The following is a 16425-nucleotide window of genomic DNA, read 5'->3' as shown; positions in this document are numbered from 1 at the left end:
AGCGTTTCGACAGCTTCAGGGGCTAGAGAGAGGATGTTTGATCAACGTTGCATTCTTGTGGCCGCCATCTTAGCTGATTAGTAATAAAATTGGTATGAACTGAAAAAGGTTTATAGTAAGAGAAATCATTCTGTTTGCCCCCTCCACATCACTTTATTCAAAGAATAAAAGTAGATTCAGACAGGAAGCATAACTCCTGAGTTAGGAAGGGAAGTTAATCCTCCAGTTTTTTCTATGAGTGCAGAAATCTCACTGGATTAGTGAAGGATACCTGCATAGCTATGCAGTCTTCCAAGAGTAATAGCAAACTTTGTTCTAAGAGTTCTACTTCTATATTGCATTTGGGTCAGTTACAGACAGAAAACGGAACATAGGGGGGATAATTTTCAGACCCCTGAGGGGAGGTTGCTGGTCCTTGGGACCAGCAAATCCATTTTTCAAAGGGAGCCTCCCTGCATGTTCTCGCGTTGAAATTTTGGGACCCGTGAACTTTGCATATGTACACTAAGGTACATGCGTAGATTAAAAAACTAATTCCACATGCACTTTACATCTCCCGCCCACTAACCCCTCTGTTCTTTAGGCCATTTTGGTTGCAGAGGGGAGGGCAGTTTTCCATCTGGGGATCGTACCCAAGTGTCTGCTTCTTTGCTTGGGCAGATTCCTTTGAGCACTGTCCTGAATGTAAGTATGCATCTTGTTACTATTAGGTGCTACAATACAACATTATTGGCTAAAGCCATACTGTTAAAATGCAAATAGACTGAAGCAATGAGAAGCATCAGCGAAATTAGACAGGCAGATATTGCAGGTGATTTAGATTGGGAATGTTACAGGTTTTCCATGAGGCAGGGCCTGATAAACCTACATGTAATATGTTCTGCCGAGGGAATTTAGTTTACATTAGCTGCTTCCATATACATTCTGAGAGAACACGGATGCCTGAATATGAAGATGGAAGGCCTGCAAGCCTGCTTCATCTTGAACAGGGGCAGACTGTCGGAAAATATTAGCCTGTCGGATCTTTTCAAAACCAGCCCATGGGTGTATATCTGACTCCCTTGTGTGTGTTCTGTGCAGCATGTACTTCAACAATTCCCAAAAGCATGCTAAGTCAACCCTTGACAGGTATAATCATGTGACCTGAAGCCAAAATATCTCTAATGTAATGTTGCGTTTGCCGGTTGCAAGGCTCCACTGCTGGCCTCACTTACCTAACACCGCACCACCGCAGTGGAGGCAGGCCCAGGGTGACATTCAGAGCCGCTGCCAACTCAACACTCCCACTTCGCGGCTCTGAATGCCGCCATCGCTCTTCGCGGCTTGGGCCGCTGACTCTGCACTGTTGTTCTTCATGGCAGGATCACCGCAGACATCTTCCTCTGCAGCCCAACCCTTAGGCACACATGCGCGCACATCTCTCTGCACAATTTAAAGGGCCCATGGCGTGAAACGTCTCACAGCCCTTACTAATGACCTCACAGCTCAGGGGCTATATAAGGCAAGTCCCTGCCTGCAGGCCTTGCTTTGGCAATAGGTCGAATACGTGCGTGTTTTTATAAAGCTATATTATATAGATGTCACACCTGTGACAGGTAAAAGCATGCTTTTTGGGAAAAACAGCGCCATGTGTTGGACGTAAAAGCAACACATGCTATCTACAATATAAATGGGCTCTGACCGACGGACCACAAATTCGCAGTAGAGAGCAGCTCTACCGCGCATGTGCGGACCATAGAGCTCTGCGCTAGGTGCTGGGTGTCACAGAGAGGAGGAGAAAAGGGCAGACGAGTCGCCGCTCCGAGAAACGGCTCAGCCCGTTCCTCCACCGCTGGGGAAGGGGGGAGGGAGTAGGGACTGCCAGACAGTTACACACAGGAGGAGGAAAGGGTAAAAGAGTCGCCGAGCTAGTCCGTCCACTGCTGGGGAAGGGGGGAGGGAGTTGGGACAACCGGAGCAGAGCTAATGCGCTTTATGAAATTAAACCAGACTGAGCCACGGCAACGCGCTCCGAGAAACGCCAAGCACCGGCTGCTGTGTCGCGTGCTCCCGGTCCCTCCCGCTGCTCTTTTTTCCCTGCTGCCGTTGCCGCCGGGCTATCAACGCGTTCAAGCCCAGTGGGAACGGCAGCAGTGCTAAAAAAAAAGCTGTGGCACTTGTGGCTCGGCCTTTTCTTCTTCCCGCGCCTGCCCCCCCCCCCGTGACCCGGAACAGGAAGTGATACACCGTGCGCGGGAAGGAGAAAGAGCCGTGCCGTGTGTAAAAGTAGCAGCGGCGGCTGCAGCATCGGCCCCCGAGCAATTGAAGCAGCCGGTAATCGGGAAAGGAGAGAGCAGCTTGAGCCTCCCGCGGCCGATGGGATTCTTCTTTCTTGGCTTGCGGGGGCTGGAGGAGGAGGCCGCTGCAGCTACCATTTGTGCTCGGGGAGGGGCGGGGAAGAGGAAGTGAGTGAGAGAAAGAAGCAGCCAGCCTGCGTGTGATTGCGAGCCTGCGTGTGAGTGAGAGAAACTGGTCAGAGAGCTGATATATGTGTATATGTGAGAGACAATGAAAGTGACAGCTCAAGGAGATGACTGATGTGTATGTGAGAGTGTGAGACATTAGTCAGGGAGGTGACTGATGTGTGTGTGTGTGTGTGTGTGTGTGTGTGAGAGAGAGAAAAAGCATTGAAGTGAGAAATCTGGGTATGTGAGAAAGCATGGGCGTAAGAAGCCTGCTGTTGGGGGGGGGGGGGGTGGTGGTGGATGTGTGTGAAAGAAAGCATGGGAGTGAGAAGCCTGATTATGTGAGAGAGAGAGCATGGGAGTGGGAAGCCTCTGTGTGTGTGTGTTTGTGTGTGCATGCATGAGAGAGAGAGAGAGACTGGTTGGTAAGGTGACGGTGTGTATGAGAGAAAGAGACTGGTGTGTGTGAATATGAGAGAGAGAATGTGATTCAGGGAATGAGAAGCCTGTGCAGTGGAGAGCGAGCATGGAAATGAGAGAGAGACTGGTGTGTGTGTGTGTATGTATGTGTGTGTAACAGAGAGAAAGTGATTATGGGAATGAGAAGCCTGTGCATGTGAAGAGAGTGAGCATGGGAGTGAGAAACCTGGGTGTGTGTGAGACACAGCATGTGAGGGAGAAGCCTGTATATGTAAGACAGAACATGGAAGTGGGAAGCCTGTGTGTGTATGCATGAGAGAGATCAGGTGACTGGAGTGTGTGTGTGTGTGTGTGTGAGAAAGAAAGTGATTATAGGAATGAGAAACCTGTGCATGTGAAGAGTGAGCATGGGAGTGAGAAACCTGGGTGTGTGTGAGACACAGCATGGGAGTGAGAAGCCTGTATATCTGAAAGAACAGGGGAGTGGGAAGCCTATGTGTGTGTATGCATGAGAGAGATCAGGTAACTGGTGTGTGTGTGTGTGTGTGTGTGTGTGTGAGAGAGAGAGAGAGAGAGAAAGAAAGTGATTATGGGAATGAGAAGCCTGTGCATGTGGAGAGAACAAGCATGGGAGTGAGAGCCTGGTGAGTGTGTGTGAGACAGAGAAAGTGATTATGAGAGTGAGAAGCCCGTATATGTAAGTAGAACACGGGAGTGGGAAGCCTGTGTGTGTGTATGGCATGAGAGAAACTGTTCAGGTAGGTGACTGGTGTGTTTGTCAAAGACTGTTTGGGAGATGATTGGTGTGTGAGAGACAGAAACTGGTCATGGGGGCATGACTGGTATGGTGTATGTGTGTGTGAGAGAGACATGGGCACTAAGGAAGAGGACCATGAGTATAGAGCTTAGCCACTACTGCTGCTTCTGCTGTGTGCTACGGCCTGCATGGAAGAGGGGTAGGAGAGCTGCTGGAGGGGGTAAGTAAAGGTGGCTTTTTAAGTTTATTTTTCTTGATTGACTGCCATTTTAATTATTTAATATTATGTGATGTGTCTGCTTTTTTTTGAAATATTTTATTGGTGTTTGGAGAATTTTTAATAGTTTTTATGAGTTTTTAATTGTTGGATGTTATTCTGTTCATAGTTGTTGTGAAACATTTATTCTGCTTATTAGTATAGTTATACAATTATTTCTGTGTGGGGATCTATAGCTGCTTGGCTAGTTCTGTTTTCCTAATAGGAGGTGTATTGGTTTTTAGGGCCTGATTTAATATTTGTAGTGTTGCCTTTTCATAGATAGGGTTGCTGCTATTTGAGTGTATTCCATAATACAGGTATAACTGTGTGCGGATTAGTTTATGTGCATTACTACAGATCCTGGGAGTATGTTAGGTCGGTTCTGTGTCTGTTACCGAGATGAGATATTTTACTAGCATGTAAGCATTTTATCAGTCTTATTTGTTGTGTTTTCTCAAGAGGACATGCATTGGTGGTAAACTGCTGTCTTTTCATAAGTAGGGCTATTGAGCCTGGAAATAGAAGGAGTTTGAGTTGCTGTTACTGAGATGACACCAGAACCAGAATATCTTTTTTGTAGGGTGAGTTGTATGGGGAATGTCATAATTCTGCTTTACATCCATTATTGTGGGTCAGGGGGGTTCCCGTGGATGCAAACTGTACTTTTACATCTAGCCCCGTGACGATCATGGGTCAGTGTGTCACGCATGTGAGAACCATCTGTCAGGTGTGTCCCGACAGAAAAAAGGTTGAGAACCACTGCTTTAGAGGATGAGCACATTTTTCGGGGTGGACAATAAATCCCTAAATCAGCAGAAAACCATTGTGGGCCCAGACCATGAAGAGTTTTGCAAACTAAAACAAGAATCTTAAAACTGATATATCAATATATTGGAAGCCAATGGAGATTGGCCAATTACAGGGGGAAATATGTTAATAATATTGTTATTGTCATTATCATGATTTGCTTCGCACATACCAGAGGTGTGCAGTGCTTTATGGAGCCAACGGGGATAATTTCCACACATAAAACACTAGGGGGTAGATTTTAAAAAGCATTTACTCGAGCAAAACTGGTTTTTGCTCCAGTAAATACACTTTACTCAAGTAAGTGGGCTTTTCAAAATTGCTACAATATATGCCATTGAATTGTCCATAGGATTTACTCAAGTAAGTGCACTTTACTCGAGTAAATAGCTTTTGAAAATTGCTACGATAGTATGTCACATTTACATGCGTAACTCCTTTGAAAATGACAAACACGGGTTTTATGTGTGGAAATTGGCGCCCATAGGCAGGGGACCAAGGATGAAGGGCTGGGCGAGCACTAGGATATTAAGTGCCCTAGGCAAACCTTCAATCTTGTGCCTTCCCCCGCCTATAGGCTGCAGTTCTGGTACAGATTCTACCTCTTACTCTTTGCCAAGTCCTGCATTCCCTTCCTTTTCTTCTTGATCACAGCGCCCACCATCCCTTCTCTATATCCCCCTGTCAGCTTGTCTCCTTTTCTTCCCTTAGAATCCATCTATTTCTCCCTTTCACTCCCTGCTCAGCACACCAGCAGCACCCCAGTCTCTTTTCCTCCTTTATACAGTGTCTAGCATCCTCTCACTCTCCATCCCCTACCTGCCTAGAATCCTTTCTCTCTCTCCACCCTACCTTCACCTGCTCAGCACCGTCTCGCCACCCACCCAGCACCCATCTTTCTCTCTGCCTCCACACCCTACCTCTGTCCAGCATCCATCCCTTTCTCTCGTCAGGTTCCATGCCTTACAAGTGGGTTGGTGGCACCTAGAGTTTTCGTTGGTTTTGCCGTACCCCCCACCCCCCCCAAGGCAACCACCTTGCTTGCCTAATGGAAGAAATGGTCCTGATATAGGATGGGGGGAGGGGGGAATCAGAGAGTAGCAGGAAGTGAGGCAATTTGTGGGTGACTTCAGAATTTGGCACCCTAGGCACGTGCCTGAATCCAGCCCTGAAAATTGCCCAGTGTTTGTGTTGTAAAATGTATGTGCATAACCTGATTTCATGCATACTATGATGTCCAAATAAAACAGACATTACAGGAGCAGGAGGTGGGGTGGAATTTGAATTTGCATGCATACTTTTGATTTTTAAAAAGATGTAGGTAAATTAACATGTGGGTGAGTTTGTGCATGTTATTTTGGATAATTTCACAAGCAGACTTATGTACTTGGAAAATTAATGTAACAAATATGCATAGCTTCCGTATAAGTTACCATTGATGTTACAAAATGACCCTGGGCCTATAGTGGACTGTCCCTACTCTTTGGAGCTTAGAATCTAGTCAAGAAAGACTAACAGAACACACATGAAAACCAATTAATGGAGAATTGTGATTGAGTATCAACAAGTATGATTTTGGGGCTGTAAATATATAAGGAGAAATTTGGTAATGGATATTGTTATTGATCAGCCTATTCTTATTTAATGAAATAAGGCAAGTAATATCCACCTCAGTCTGCTTATAAAGCAGGTATATTCTAAAGGCTTACCCCAGTTACCAATATATAAATGACAGCTAGTCCAGATTTGGGTTACAAAAGGCTTTTAACTACTCATCCTATTGTAAAACAAACTAGCTTGGAGTCACTGGACAACCCTTTGTAGACTTACTAGTCAGCTTTCTTAATGCATCTGACATTTGTTTCGTATGTGTTTTGTTGTTTCTGTCCAAGAAATTATGAAAAGGTGGCCTATCCTAAGCTTCTCATTTTTTTTCTCCCCCACCTCTCTCCCCTGCCTAGGATATCATTCGAGGATTTCATGGATAACTTCACAAAGCTTGAAATCTGCAACCTCACAGCAGATGCTCTTGAGTCTGACAGTCTCCAGGTGTGGACCGTCTCTGTGAACGAGGGGCGCTGGGTCAGGGGCTGCACAGCAGGTGGCTGCCGCAATTACCCAGGTGTGTGATTTCTCACATCATCCTTGACTTGGCGGGGGAGAGAGGAGGGGGGAGTGGGCTCGTTCCTTTTTCACCTGCTATGTCTCTCATTCTTGGTGGACGTTGAGGGGGAGGCGCAGTTAAGTTGGGAGAGAGAAGGAAGTAGCAGGGTAAACTCTTCTGCTGTTATTCATGCACGTGCTTGTCTTTAGTGAAAAAGGAATTGCTACCTATATATCAAATGCTTTAAAAAAAAAAAAATCACAGTTCACACTAAATTATGTTAGGCAGGGCAATTTTCAAAAGCCATTTACTCAGTAAGTCCTGATTTATCTGAGTAAATTGACTGTCCGAAAATCACCCGCGCCTTACCTGGCTAATTGCGTACACAGGGATCAACAATGCGTGAACATTTAGCTGGCTAAAAAGTAGATAGTCCTGGGTCCATATTGAGCTCAAGGGAGGGAAATAATTTGCATAGTTTGCATTTTCAACTCTGAGTGTGTTATTTTCAAGGGAAGAACTGCCCGCAGATAAAGCGGGTGCTTTCTCTCAGGGTAGTTTTCAAAGGGAAAGTATGCTTGTGCTTTTTCTTTGAAAAAATGGTGTACAACTCGCAGATAAACATACCCGCATTCTCCACATCAATGCGCCCTATTTTGAAAATTGCCCCCATAATTCTAGCAGGTTATCGTCTAGAACTTTAGCAATGCATTCGCTCTAACAAGTTGTGCTTGCAATCAGTTAATCATTTCGCCTGCCAACATTTTTAAATGTGAAAGTGCAAAATGTACACACGATGACACTCTAATGAAAGGATACATCCGGTGATTGTCCTGGAAGATTTCCCTTTGAAATAGCTTTTTGATACAAGCTAACATTTTTGTACTTATTCACCTTTAAAAAAATTGCAGGATTAATTGATTATGGGATTATAAACAGGTCTCACAACTCTTTTAAGTGAGTGTGTTCCTACAGTACTATTTAAGAGACTTGTAGAAATGTACATGTGGCCCAGGCCATAAATCAAGTCCTTTGTCGTATCCCACCTACCACTTATTTGGCTAAATATTTAGCTGGATAAGTACTTATTCAGCTAAAAGGTGGCTGCTGAAGAGGACTGGATATTCAGCCGCTGCCACTTATTTGGATAAGTCCATACTTATACAGCTAAGTAGTGCTGAATATTGGCCTCATACAATTTAGTGCAAGTTGTTGGGGTTTTTTTTTTAAAGCATTTGATGTACGTGTGTAGACCCCTTTTTATTTTTTAAGTCATTGTGTATTTTTGTGGACTCATTAGATGGCTTCCTTTGTTTTCTGCTGTGCTTGATCTTTGCCAGATCAGATCATTAGATGTGTAAGCATGGCCTCTGTGTTTCTTGTGCCAGATCCCTCCATCCTCTGAATTTCTACCTTTTTGGTATCACAGACACATTTTGGACCAATCCTCAGTATCGCTTGAAGCTTTTTGAGGAAGATGACGACCCCGACGACAAAGAAGTCGTCTGCAGCTTTTTGGTGGCACTGATGCAGAAGAACCGGAGAAAGGAGCGTAAATTGGGAGCCAACCTCTTCACCATAGGCTTTGCGATTTATGAAGTAATGCAGAACTTGGATTTGGGGGGGGTCTAACTATTTTCTTCCCTCCTTCTAGTTCTGTGGTCCACATGGGCATTGCTCTGGGTAATGGCTGCCCTGTGCATGCATTCATACAGGATGCCAGGGCTGCCAGAGGCACTCAGTCTCTCTCTTGGATTTCTCAGCTGACTCAGCAGTGTAAAGTTGTCTCTGGTGTTACCCGTATATTCAGTACAATACAACCGAGTTATCTTGTTTTCTTATGCAAGATGTTTTATGCTCAATATTTGATAAGAGGACTTTGAAATGAAGCTGTGCTGTTCTAAGTAGACACTTTCACTGCATTCATGCTGTAGACGTGTTATCAACCATGTGTCTCTGTTTATACTTGTAAACACAAAACATGAAAGCATTTTCTGGGGGGTGGGAGGTTCTTAGTCTTTGATTGCAACAGCATTGTCTTGCCTGTGAGGTTTAGTAACAACTAATCTATTTATTTTTAAATTGCCTGTCCAAATCAGGCTGCAGGTGGCATACAACAAATTTCTAACATTACCACCTGCTCATGGGAATCTGGATTTAGTATTTCCATTGAGAGATGGCTTATCTGGTTTATGTGAAATGCATTCCATATGGTTCTATAGGTGAGGGCAGTGAGGCAGGAAAGAGAAAGATTCTAATGAAATTGGTTAGGCCGTTTATGTTATTTATTTATGGAGACTTGTTATAATTGCTTTATCTAATGCCAACACAAGGTGATTTACATCCATGAATCCTTATACCATAGTGTCATGGACTGGGAGGCTGGAGTCAGGGAGCATCCCCACAGAGATAGTACAGGGCTGCAGGGCAGGACTGGAGCTGGTCTTCTGCCTAACCAACTCCCCCACCCCCACCCAGAACCCAAGGTTGAGCCCTTGGTTTCTGGGGACCAGTAGGATCTGTCTTCTGGGGAACATCAGGGCATGAGACAGTACCTTTCTCTTTAAGACACCCTCCTCCAGGGTCCCATTTTTCATGGGGGTTGTGGTCAGTAGGTATTAGGTTTCTTTGAATTGCAGTTAGTGGAGTCCAGATTTTCTCAGAAGACAAAGTTGCCGGTTTTAATTCTTTGTAGCTGATTTTACTTGAGTCTGGATGAGCTGTGGCTTTCAGAGCAGCTAGGCTTGAAGCTTTCCCAGCAGAATGAATGCCTTTTAAACTATTAGTAGGAGAAACCACATCATCATACATTTTTAATACATAGTACACAATAAACTGTTAATTGACACTGAACCGATTGCAGAACAAAATGGACAGGCTCTTTCAGGAGGCATATACCCAGGAAGGCATTCACATTTCCACCAGGTGGGATTAAGGAATCGCATCCCATTTAGTCTGGGCTTTTGTTGCACTTCCAATAAACTAGGCTCTGTTGTGCAATTGTATCATCAGGAAGTAGAATCTGTAGCTTGGGATCTGGTTGAGGTGCAGTACAACTATTACAGATATTTACAGATTCAGAGTTTGTAGACTAATATTTAATACAGTCCCACAATTTAAAATTAGGGAAGTGGCAAACAATGCATTCTAAACGTGAAGGATTCCAAACTTGGCAGGCAGGACAAATAAAATGATACACAGAATCTGAAATGGCTTGAGGTGCTGGGGCAGAAACACAATTCCCAGTATCAATAGCAGAATGATTAGAATCTGTTTTGGTCTAACTGGGTTGGCAGGAAACCCTGCATCCACTCCAATGGGGGCTGTTTGGCTTATTCATTCCTTCATGGGCTGACAGGCTGGAGTCAGGGAGCACCCCGACAGAGGCACTACAGGGCTGAAGGACAGGACTGGAGCTGGTCTCTTGCCTAACCAACCCCCTCCCCTGCAGGTTGAGCCCTTGGATTTGGGGGGCCATTAGGATTTGTCTTCTGGGGAACATTGGGGTATGAGGTGAGAGCTGAGATCAGGCATAGGCTGCACAAGGCGAGGCAAGGCTGGCTGGACAAAGCAAGACAGACTAGAAGCTGAGGGAAGGCACAGGCTGGAAGCTGAGAGCAGGCACAGGCTGAAAGCTGGATACAGGTCCTGGCTGGGCATTGGATACAAGGACTGGCCGGGAGCTAAATACAGATACTGGCTAATGGCTGGATACAAGTATTGGCTGAGGACCGGATACAGAGCACAATCTGGGGCTGGATCTGTGGCAAAGGACAAGGGAAAGGCCCGGGGAATAGACAAGGGACTGAACTAGACAGGACAGGACATGGACTGGACAAGGACAGGATTGGATAAGGACAGAAATGACTGGACTAGACAAGGACAGGACTGAACAAGACATGTAAAAGGGCAAAAGACTGGGCAAAGTAATTCTAATAGGTCCAGAGACCGTAAGTTAAGGCAGAGAGGCGCAGGGGGCCACAGAGCAAGGCAAGGAGGCCTGGGAAGCCACAGAGCAAGGCAAGAGGCCAAGAAAGGCCATAAGCCAAGCCAAAGGCCCAAATAGGCCATAAGGCAAGGAAATAGGCCTGGGTAGGCTGCAAGGCAAGACAAGATAACCAAGAAAGAGTGGCCAGGTCAGAGAGCCACAGTGACTCAATGAAGAGGCACTGAGGCATTGAGCAGGCTGGGTTAAGTAGGGCTGAGGCATGGTGTGACCAGTGAGAAGCTAACTGGCAGAGCTAGGAACGAGGCTCACCTGGTGGAATAAGGGTTGTGTAGCAGGCAAACCTTGGCACAGGGAGACTGCACAGCAGGTGAAACCATGACAAATAGCATGCATCTTTCATATGAAATATTACATTATCTTTAAAAGTGCACCAAAATCCTGATCCTTCAGTACCTGAATGCAGGGCCAGATTTAAGAATTTGTGACCCAGGGGCAGAGTGCCATGGTGGCCCCTTTGAAGCTGTACTGCCATACTTCCCTAAAGCAATTGGAAGCAGACAGCTCTTTGACCTGGATATTTAGCATCTTCGAAATTTGGCACCATAGGCAATTGTCTAAGTCTAAATCCGGGCCTGCCTGAATGTAATCTGCTTTGAAGTGGCTGAAAGGAAGAATATAAATCATACAAATAAATAATACAATAAAATAAATAAATGTAGTGAATCAGGTGCTATATGTTAGAAAAAAATCATCCATTATCAAATCAGTTCATCTTTTTATATTTTTGGTACTGTGATAATGGGAACCTGGTTGCTCATGTTAATTGCTGGCATTGTAACATCCCTGCAGCTCCCTGTATGGAGTACGGCTCAGATCCATACCCAACTTGTTCTCTCTGAAGCAGCCCCTGCAGGTTCTTTCCGATCGTTCTCTAATGTGGCTTCCAAAACCCCTGAAGGAAGTGCTGGAGTAGTTCTGAACCTGACCTCTTCCCATATCCCATCAAAGGGAGCCCCTTAACATACGGACCTGGCCTCCTTGCCAGCACACTCAACACACATTCAGGCCGATGCAATATCGGCGCGCGGAAAACGGGCACTCATGATTGAGCGCTCGCTCTCCTAATGCACGTCACTTGACCTCTCGGGGCACCCAGTGCAATATGCGAATGGGCTGCCACAGTAAAAAGGGGGCACTAGGGGAAATTGTGTGCCCCTAGCACCTCCTTGACAGTGGGTGCCCAGGAGAGGTGGCTGTCAGTGGGTTAGGAAAAGGGCGCTTGTGAAATTGAGCGTCCCTTTTCCTAACCTAACCGCCAGCACACTTTTTTTTTTTTAATTTTTTTAAACATTCTCCTCCTTTTTCTGTTCCTCCAACTTAATATCTACTTTTCTGTCAACATTTTGGGCTCCTCAAAACTTAACGCCTGATCAGGGCAGGCGTTATTTTTTTAGGGTAAAAATGTGTGCGTTGGGTGCACATTTCTTTATTGCATCGGGGGGAAATAGCTAATAGCCTCATCAACGTGAATTGACATGTGATGAGCACCATTAGCTACGCTCTCTGGGGCCGATTTTAATTCCTACGCGCGCGGGGTACATTTGTGCGTGCTACCCGGCGCGCACAAATGTACACCCGATTTTATAACATGCGCGCGCTGCCGCACGCATGTTATAAAATCCAGGGTCGGCACATGCAAGGGGGTGCACACTTGTGCACGCCGAGCCCAAGGGGGAGCCCCGATGGCTTTCCCCGTTCCCTCCAAGGCCGCTCCGAAATCGGAGCGGCCTTAAGAATATTTATCAAATTCATGTACAGGGTCTGTTTGTCCTGTCATATTCCCACTGTTGGAATAAATTACAAGTATCACAAATTTATTAAGAAAAAGAAGAGGACTGATTTACAAAACAGATATTTCCAAAATCACAGCCTTCAATGATAAGTGATTAAATGGTCCATTCAACATAATTCTCTTAACAAAAAATGCACAGAACTCCATCTTTAACTGGTTATGTATGATGTGTCAAGCAACACTGAGGTGCCAACTCTTTTACGTCTCTCAGACACAGCCAAATTGATTCTTGGTTAAACTTTGGAAGGATTGCCATGCTGGGTCAGACCAAAGTCCATCGAGCCCAGCATCCTGTCTCTGACAGTGGCCAATCCAGGTCGTAAGTACCTGGCAGATCCCATAAATTAGATCTAATTCCTGTTACTCACTCCCAGGGTTAGCGATGGGTTTTCTTAGTCTACCTGGCTAATAATGAGTTATGGACTTTTCCTGCAGGAACTTGTCCAAACCTCTTTTAAACCACGCTGTGTTTATTGTCTTGATCACATCCTCTGGTAACAGATTCCACAGCTTAATTGTGTGCTGAGTGACAAAGTACTTTCTACTATTTGCTTTAACCTGCTGGTTGCTAGTTTCATGGAGTGTCCCCTTGTTTCAGTATTTTTTAAAAGAGTAAATAACCTTCCTTTATTTACCCATTCCACCCCTTTTGTGATTTTATAAACTTGTATCATATCCCCTCTCAGCCTTCTCTCTTCCAGTCTGAAGAATCACAGCCTGCATTATCTCTCATCATAGCAGAGCCCTTCCATCTCCTTTATCATTTTGCCTGCGCCGTTTTTATTTCTGCTATGTCTTTTCTGAGATGGGGGTGATCAGAATTGCATTCAGTACTCAAGGTGCAGTCACACCATGGCTTGATACAGAGGTGATTTCATATTTTCCATTTTCTTCCCCATTCCTTTTTGGATCTTTCCTAATGTTCTATTTGGTTTTTTTGCCCGCTGCTGTATTCATTCAGTTTTCAGATATTTCCTTGTCTTCCCTGAGCACCCCTTCTGCCTCTCAGTCATTCAGCTCATTCTCTCACAGAAGTTTTGTGTTGAAAATACTTGAAACATTTTTATTTTTATTTTTTTGCCTCACTAGCCAAATACTTCTTAAATTGGCTAATACAGAAAGTATTTTAAAGAAATTAAATTTGAATCTAAAGATGATGCCATTTAGTTTTATTACTATGAAATTAGGAAAGTGCCTTACTGTCAGAGATGGCCATGATGCATCACCAGTGACAGAGCTGTGCAATTGACGCTCCTGGTGATAAGTCCTCATTTCAACAAAAATGTACATTTAATTAGATGGAAAAGCTGTCATACATAATTGAACTTGAAGAACTATGGGGGTGCCTGGCAGTAGAGTGGTTGAACAACAGTGCTATATACCATGAGACCTCTTTTTACATTTCAAAGTATCACCTTAACCTTGCTATGCTCAAGTTTAGTTCATAAGCTGTCTAGGGCTGGGATATTTTAACCATGTGAAGTAATGGATTGTCTTGTACAGTGCTGTGTACACCAATAGGGCTGGAATCCTTATGTAAGTGAGCATCTGGGCATCACTACCTCTGCTATGCCAAAGGATCCTAACGAGTCTCACCAAATGAAAAGGAACTTTATTTCCTTATTAAATCAATCATAGTCTTCCTTACAGTCCTTATATTCAGTGTCTTCTAGTAGCAGGGTTCTATATGCTGTAACTATTGATCTTCTTTCTTTTCTCTTCAAGGTACCAAAAGAGGTATGAACAGAGTGAAAGAGGAGATAACAACTTAATGTAATGTATTCAGCTTGAATTGTTTTTTTGTGTCTGTGTAATGGTGGAAAATTCTCCCCTTATTTATTTAGATCATTTATTAGCCAGCTTCCCAGCCTTTCAGTCAAACCCACTCAAAAGTGGTTTACAGTTTTACAAAATATCTATATCGGTATAAGTTTCCATGCAGTTATTTAACACAAATGAAAGAGCTATATAGCATCTAGGCTCTCAGTATCACAATGATGTGTTAGCTCTCATTTGTGATTTTTCTTTTCTGTTTTCTTTATTTTTCTTTGTTTAATTATACTGAAAACTAAGGCCTCAATTCACCCAAAATTGTAACTTAAATTTTTTTTTTTTTAGCAACAAACTATTTACTGAGGTTAGTGAATAAAAATCATAGGATCCTAAGTATAAGCTGAGTTAATGTGTATGTGATGTGAAGGAAGGACATGAGTGATATAGTTAGATTGGGTGATAAAGCTATAACTGTATATAGCTGTAATATTTAGGGCTTTAGGTAGTGTGAGTCTGAGTCATGCTTGCTAAAATAGCTTTGATGTATGCAGATAGTATCATTAACCTTTGGTCTTCCTAGTGTCCTGGGAATCCATAGTGCTATTGATATATGTAGTATGTTTGAGAATACAAAATGTGACTACGTGTGAAAGGTTTGCATGCACATAAAAGTGTGTGGTCTGCAACTGTGAGATGTAACAGAACAAGTGTGTAAGAAAAAGAGAATGAAAAGTTGTGATAACAAAAACCCACGAGGCTTAGATTAAGATTAGAGAGATCTAAGAAGGTTCCCAGGGTGGTCTCCAGCAAAAGAAGCAGCACCGAACCTTTAAAAGAAGCTTTTGCATGCAAAACTTTATCCAGCCTTTAAAAATAAGATAAAGTTGTTAACATTTTTTGGTAGTGACTGGGTAAAAGAATAATATTCCTTTCTGTCAGCTTTCCTATTTTGCCCAAAGTGTAAAGAATGTTTAAAAAGTGTCAAAACTGCTCCCATACGGATACTGCAAGATGGAGCAGTGCTTGGGCTCAAACTTATCAAGCAAGAATAAACATTCAGGACACGCTAAAACCGTGCATCCAAACTGGGCGCCTGTTTTCCTAATGTGCGCTCATCTACCTCTCCCAGGCACGTGATGCAGCAGGCAAATTGAGTGTCCCTGCTGCCAAGACAGTTTTTTTTAACTTTTTTTTTTTTACCTTTCTCCTTTTTTTGGTTCCTCCAGCTTAATATCACCATGATATTAAGTCGAAGGAACTACAGAAAAGCAGTATTTTCTTTAGGGGCTCCTCAAGACTTAATGCCTGCTCTGGGACAGGCGTTAAATATTGAGAGTAAAAATGTGCGTGTTGGGGGCACATTTATTTTTTACCTCAGGGGGTACTAGCTTATAGCCTCATCAACATGGCATTTATATGTGACGAGTGCTATTAGCTACTCACGGGTTTGGATGCGCATTTTGGTCTCGCTAATCCACTTACGGCATAAGGGGTTATGGATGCACGTCCAAAACATGCGTCCAAGCGCTCGTTAACCTGTGCGCTAGGCTCAGTGCACGATATTGCATCGACTTGATAATGGGATCTGAGGGATGCTAAATGCTGGACGTTTACAGACTCGCCTCTGAGTAGCATTTAAGGTGCTTATGGATCACATAGAAGATGGCAGCCAGACTCATCCAAAATTCAGTTGCTAAAGTAGCAGCAGAAGATGTTGGGAGAGAGTGACTCCTATGTTGCTCTCCTTTCACGAGCTGCCTTGTAGCACTTTGGGTAAAATTTAAGGTCTTATCTTCCGAGCTTTATCAGGAAATGATTCTTCAAGAGAAGGTGATTTGGTTTGCAGCTGCAAGGGCTTTTGGGTTCGAGCCAGGAGTATCTGCTGTTGACTCCCTTGGTGAAAGTTATTTAAAGGGTGAGAACCAGGCTCAAAGCTCTTCAGAAGTGACCCCTAGGTGGTGGAATAACTTACCTGCTCAGATCAGAGGGTTGTTGGACTTATCTCCCACTTGGAAAAACGCTGAAGACTTTTTTTCTTTTCTATGATTGGTGGAGATCTT

The 16425-nt window shown here is 44.0% G+C and overlaps 1 protein-coding gene across 5 annotated transcripts in view; it reads left to right on the top strand.

The window, feature by feature from the left end:
- Window positions 1-16425, top strand: part of CAPN3 (calpain 3) — a 238611-nt gene that overhangs the window by 96962 nt on the left and 125224 nt on the right. For all 5 annotated transcript variants that reach the window (XM_029598629.1, XM_029598625.1, XM_029598628.1 and 2 more), the window contains 3 exons: window positions 6649-6809; window positions 8221-8390; window positions 14318-14329. In XM_029598629.1, the coding sequence (XP_029454489.1) occupies window positions 6649-6809; window positions 8221-8390; window positions 14318-14329 (343 nt within the window). The remainder of the gene's footprint in view (window positions 1-6648; window positions 6810-8220; window positions 8391-14317; window positions 14330-16425) is intronic.

Source organism: Rhinatrema bivittatum, chromosome 4 (assembly GCF_901001135.1).
Source record: "Rhinatrema bivittatum chromosome 4, aRhiBiv1.1, whole genome shotgun sequence".
Lineage (NCBI taxonomy): Eukaryota > Metazoa > Chordata > Amphibia > Gymnophiona > Rhinatrematidae > Rhinatrema > Rhinatrema bivittatum.
This window is presented reverse-complemented; position numbering and strand designations above follow the sequence as displayed.